Below are 6,000 nucleotides of genomic sequence, written 5' to 3' on the forward strand. Positions count from 1 at the left end.
TCTCGGAGGAGGTGACACATAAGCGAAGACTGACGAGCATTCCGGGCAGGAGGCATGGGCTGTGTGTGCAAAGACCCTGGGGCAGCACCAGGTCTGGGGTGTTGCAGGAACAGTGTGTCTGGAGCAGAAGGAGTTGAAGGGAGAGAGGGAGGAGGGAGGAGGGAGGACAAGGAGGTGATAGGGGCCAGGGTCGTGAGGAGGACTAGGGTTTCCCCCAGGGAGGTGGGAGCCCTGGGGGGGGCTGTGGGCAGAGGAGGGTGGGACCTGACTCGGGTGTTCATGATCACTTTGATTGTCTTTGCTGGGTTCCTCTCCCCTCCCTGTGCTGTGGCAGCCTGTGGGAAGGGGAGGGGCACACTCAAGGTTTCCCTCCTCCCCTGCCACCTTTGGGAAGCATTGGCTGGGAGGACAGAGTTTGGGGGACATCCCCATTTTGTTCCCCAACTGTTTGGCAAACACAAATGATGGCTCCAAGGAGATGACCTAGGGGTCATCAGGCTGTGTCTGAACGCTCTCTCCTCCCAGCTCAGTGCCCAGAGCCACCAACGGGGTCCGCCTCCTACCCCCACCAGCATGTAACTGGGATCCCTGTCCCAGGACCGGGCAGGGGGGGACACTTAGCTCGGGGAGGGTGTCATTCTTCTGCTGGCCTGTGCACCTACCCACAGACAGCCCACTCTGCACCTAGGCTCTGGGGCTGGGTTCCAATCCTGTCTCTGCCACTTTCTGGCTCTGTGGCCTCAGGCACAGGATGCCTCCTCCAGGCAGTCACCCTGGGTTGTCCCAAGCCTGCCAGGTCCGCATCTCACTCCTAGGATCCCCCGGCTCTTTTGGCACCCTGTATCCATCCGCATTTTGGCCCTAACTTATCAAGGGACGTCCCTCTTGGTGAGTGACGCATCCCCTCCCTGCTCAGGAGAGACCCTGTTCCTTTCTTTCTGCCTGGACAATGCTAAGCTAATGTTTGTTGAGTACCTGCTGGGTACCAGGCACTGGGGTAAACAGGTCACATGCTTGACCACACTTTGCACTCAGAGCGGTCCTATGCGTTGGCCCATTTAGCCAAATGTTTATTAAAATGCTGAGTGTGCACCAGGTACAGATCTATTGCAGGAGACATAGCTGGGAACAAAACAGGTCTGAAGGAGGAGAGGGAGGGAGCTGTGTGCTGTGGGGAAGGGCCCTCCAGGTAGAAGGAACAGCATGTGCAAAGGTCCTAGGGCAGCACCACACCTGGTGCGTTGGAGGAGTGGCGAGGAGTCCCGCGCGCTGGAGCAGAACGAGCGAGGGGGAGAGAGCTGGAGGAGGTGAGCACAAGGAGGAAACAGGACGTTGTGGGCCATGGTGAGGAGTCTGGAGGGGTAAACTGAGGCCCAAGGATGTTCACTGGCCGAGGTGTCCCAGCAGAGCGGCGAGGAGCAGGCCGGCAGTGCCTCGGGGGCATGGGATGGCCCGAGAATCCATCAGCCCGGTGGGGGCGGGGGCCGTGGGCAGAGGCCGCCTGGTGCTGAGAGTAGGGGAAAGGTGCTGGGCCCAGGGCCCACGCTGGGCAGGGCGGGAGGCACGTGACTGCCCAGGGCCCCCCCCCCCCAGCCCGCTGGCTGCCTGCCCCTGCCGCCGGGGCCGCGCCTGCCCGAGACCCTATAAGGCCTGGTAGCCGAGAGCAGAGCCGTCAGCGGGCTGTGCCTCCGTGGCTCCGAAGGGCCCTCACGCACTCCAGGTGAGCGATGCCAGCGTGAGGCTGGGGGTGTGGTCAGGGGGCTGCTTGGCTTACAGGGGTGGGGCAGGAGGCCTGGGGGCCCCCTATTCACACACCCTCTCCGCCCCCCTTCCAGCTGCTTAGAATTTTGTTATCATGTCCACCCACGAAGAAGGAGGCCGGGATCCTCCCAAACCCAAGGGCAAGGTAAGGGGAGGTGTGTGAGGGGGAGGTCCCTGCCAGGGCCTGGGAGCCCCCCAGAACCTTGGCAAGGTGACCTCCACAGTACTGGGGCCCGGAGGGGCTTCCCAGGTGAGGTGGGAAGCCTCTGAGAGCCATGGAACCCACTCTTCGCTCCTGTCCCAAGCTGGAGAATGGGTGGGGGGAGTGGGGGCCTCGAGCAACCCTCAGCTCCTTCCCCACTGTGTGATCTTGAACCAGCCATGGCCCCTCTCTGAGCCTCGGTTTCCCCATCTGTGAAATGGGGGCCGTGGAAGGCAGAGGTCTTTGGAGACCCGGAGGATGACCTTCTCCTCCATATGGGAGGCAGGCTGACTCTGCCCATTGCCCAGACAAGGAAACTGAGACTCAGAGAGGCTAAGACTCCTTCCTCGGGTCACCCAGGAACAAGGGGGAGGTGACACAGGAACCCAGGGCTGTCTGACGCTTTCCCCCACTCTGCCCCCAAGGCCCAGCCCTGCTAACGCTGCTCCTTGCCCCATGTAGACCCTGGGGAGCTTCTTGGGGTCCCTGCCTGGCTTCAGCTCTGCCCGGAACCTGATGGCCAGTGCCCACAGTTCAGCGAAAGAGGCCCGGCTGATCGCCGATCCCGCAGGAGCCTCTGCCCAGCCCCAGACTGAGGGTGAGTGGACAGCTCCACCGAGGCAGGGGCTCTGGAGGTGGGCCCCAGGAAGAAACCCTCCAGAGGGGGCTTTTGGCCACTTGGGGGCGGTTCATATGTGTCAGCGTCATCTCAATAGACACTACGGGGCTGGCATGCTCATTTTAGTGCCAGATGGGGAAACTGAGGCATCAGTACGGCAGGTGAGTGGCCCAAAGTAGCATAAGCAGCAACAGTGGGGTTGTGAACACAGCCTGTCTCCCTGCGATGTCCCCTACTTTCTCGACCCCTCCCCCGCCTCCCACCCCATTTCTGATGCACCACGGACCAGGGCCTGGTGTTCCCCATGTCTGAGCTCATTGACGATTTCCCTCCCGGTTCCCAAAAAGGGGCTTCGGCTTTCCGGGGCTCACACAGCCCGGGTGGGGAGGCTCTCCACCCTTTGGGCAGCCCTGGGGTGTGCAGAGGGGCCGATTCAGGTAGTATGGGGCTGGGGCAACTGCCTGGACCGGACCTTACTCTGGGCCCAGAGCCCAGGGCTGCTGACTTCTGCTCCACATACCTGGGCCCGACGAGTAGCTGCCAGCCACAGCAGGGGCGGGGGGCGGGGCCCTGAGTCCTCCTGCCGTCCCCCTCGGGGGAGTGTCCAGGCAGGGACAACTCCAGGGAACTTCTGCTCCAGGAGCCCGAGACCCTGGAGGTCAGCAGAGCCTCTCGCAGGGCCCGGGACAGCGCCAGCCCTGTGGCCGTGCATGTCCCCTCCTGCCGTCCCTGGCAGGGTGGCTGGGACATTCCTGACCTTTCAGGCTGTGCCCACCAATTGCGCAACGGGCACCGGGGTGGCCAATGCCAGCCCACATCCCTCGCCCTTCCCGGTCGCCTGACCAGCTCCTGTCCCCCCAGCAGCCACCAACCTGGAGCAGACGGCCCACGGGGAGAAGCTACCACCGCCTTCAGATAAGGTGAGAGGTGCTGGCAGAGGCTGATGGTCCCCACCTCCTTCTGGGGCCCCTCCCGGGATGTTTCGGTTCCGGCCTTCCGAGGGGTTGTCATAGGCCAAGCAGAGGGCAGACGCCCGTGTGTGTCCTGCTGTTGGATTCCAGGTACTGGTTCCCCTCCGTGCTTCTGTGTGCACATCAGCACGGCAAGGCTCCACATAGTCAACAGAGAGCCCCCCCCCCACGCCCCCGCACCTCCCCGGCTCCGTCCAGCATCACGGGACCGAAAACACAGGCAACTCACCGTGTGTCGGGCTTTGGGCTAAGTGCTTTCTGCGTGCTGCTTCACAGTTAACGGGCCCCGGGAGGAAGGGAACCATAGTACCCCACACGGCAGCTGAAGCACAGAGAAGGCGAGCCACCTGCCAAAGGTCACACAGCAAGGCATGGTAGTGTAGTACCTGAACCTTGGGCAGTTAGAGGCTGCCCCGATGATGGGGACTTCCCGCGCTAGCACATCCCCAAGGCCTGGCCAAGCGGAGAGACTGATTCCAGAGCCCTGTTAGGACTCCTCGGCCCTCAGCTCAGCCAGATGGGAAAGGCAAAGGGGGAAGGACACCAGAGGCCCTCCGGCCCAGATTAAAACAGACCCTGGCAGTCACACCCTGTCCCCTCCCCCCTTCCTCTCCACTCCTTGCCTCTCTCAACCCACATCAATTGAGCACCTACTACCTGCAAAGTGCTTCAGGCACCTTGACTCCCTTCCTCCATAATCCTTGAAGGAGGCACTGCTTTAGCCACCATGCTCTAGACAAATCTCAGAGAGGAGACATGGCTTGCCTGAGGTCACATAGTGAGGGGCTGGGGGGAGCAGAGAGCTGAGATTCAAACTCAGGTCCCCGCAGACAGGAGCCCAAATGCCCACTTGAAATGATGCTGGGCAGCAGGGAGGCACTGGTAAGAATAAAATTTCTGGGCTCCTCCCCCTCAGCCGTCTGGCTGTTTGGAGCCAGATGAGTCTTGGTTGTGCGACGTCCCGGGCACTGCAGGGAGGGTGCACTCGATGCCAGGAGCACCCTCTCCCCCGAGTCACGGCAAGCCCAGACATCCAAAGACGCCGCCCGGGGTCCCCTGGAGGGTAGAAGCACCCCAGTGCAGAAGCCCTGGCTTACAAACAGCACACTCGTGGTTGAAACTGCGTGCTGGCCCTCTGAGACCGTCACCACCCTGTGTTAGTTTAACTAACTAGAGAAACCGCCCTTTGGGGGGTCAAAAATGATGAAACCAATTGACGGGATCCCAAGACTCAAACCCAATACTTGTCCCTGTCCTTTTGCAGGTATTACTCTTCTAAAGGTTGACTCTCCTCTCTTACTTGAAGATGTTCCTTTTAATGAGGGAGTTGGTCTCCCCACTCACGGGGAAACCAGGCTCGAAAGCTGCCAAAAGTAAAAAGTAGGCAGGGTGAACACACTATGTCATTCAATGAGCGGCACTGAGCCCAAGTTCAGGGGACTTTGGCAAGGGCTCTGGAGCTGTAGGGACCTGCCATCAACAACGGGGACCATCTGCCACTGGGACAGGGCTGCTTGAGGCTGGATATCGGCATGAGAGGAAAGTGTGCTGGGGTGGGAGGTGAGCGGCTGGCTTTCTGGGGGACAGTCCCCCTCCCTGAGGCACACGAAGGATCAGCTTGGCTGAAGTCTGGGGTGCAGTGTCTCCAGCTCTCCTCTTGACCACTTGTGTCCTTTCTTATCAGATGACCTCTGACGCAAAGGACCTGGTGTGCTCTAAGATGACCGAGAGCAAGGGTGCCATCTCCTCTGGGATGGCCAACATGGTGGACACAGCTAAAGGTGTGGTGCAGGGAGGCCTGGGCGTGACCCGGTCTGCACTCACGGGCCCCAAGGAGACTGTGGCCACTGGGGTCACCAGCGCAGTGGGTGTGGCCAAGGGCACCATCCAGACTGGCCTGGACACCACCAAGACCGTCCTGACGGGCACCAAGGACACCGTGTGCAGCGGGGTGACCGGTGCCATGAATGTGGCCAAAGGAGCTGTCCAGACTGGCATGGACACCTCAAAGACTGTCCTCACGGGCACCAAGGATGCAGTGTCCACTGGGCTCACTGGGGCAATGAACATGGCCAAAGGCACCGTTCAGACTGGACTGGACACCACCAAGAATGTTGTCACAGGCACCAAAGATGCAGTGTCCACTGGGGTGACAGGGGCAGTGAACATGGCCATGGGAGCCATGCAAACTGGGCTCAATACGACCCAAAACATTGCCACAGGCACCAAGGACACCGTGTGCAGTGGGGTGACCGGTGCCATGAATGTGGCCAAAGGAGCTGTCCAGACTGGCATGGACACCTCAAAGGCCATCCTGACTGGCACGAAAGACACTGTGTCCACAGGACTCACAGGTGCACTGGGTGTGGCCAAGGGCACTGTCCAGACCGGCCTGGACACCACCAAGACCGTCCTGACGGGCACCAAGGATGCAGTGTCCACTGGGG

At 61.0% G+C, this 6,000-nt stretch overlaps 1 protein-coding gene across 1 annotated transcript in view; it reads left to right on the forward strand.

The window, feature by feature from the left end:
* Window positions 1-1,630: 1,630 nt before the first annotated feature.
* Window positions 1,631-6,000, forward strand: part of PLIN4 (perilipin 4) — a 10,679-nt gene continuing 6,309 nt past the window's right edge. The window contains 6 exon segments of the mRNA XM_025861373.2: window positions 1,631-1,720; window positions 1,836-1,906; window positions 2,426-2,561; window positions 3,444-3,502; window positions 5,238-5,997; window position 6,000. The exon segment at window position 6,000 is cut by the window's right edge and continues 1,817 nt beyond it. Of these exon segments, the coding sequence (XP_025717158.2) occupies window positions 1,856-1,906; window positions 2,426-2,561; window positions 3,444-3,502; window positions 5,238-5,997; window position 6,000 (1,007 nt within the window). The 5' untranslated portion in view covers window positions 1,631-1,720; window positions 1,836-1,855.

This window comes from Callorhinus ursinus, unplaced genomic scaffold (assembly GCF_003265705.2).
Source record: "Callorhinus ursinus isolate GAN/ISIS: 27379988/994484 unplaced genomic scaffold, GSC_fseal_2.0 scaffold77, whole genome shotgun sequence".
In the NCBI taxonomy this organism is placed as follows: domain Eukaryota; kingdom Metazoa; phylum Chordata; class Mammalia; order Carnivora; family Otariidae; genus Callorhinus; species Callorhinus ursinus.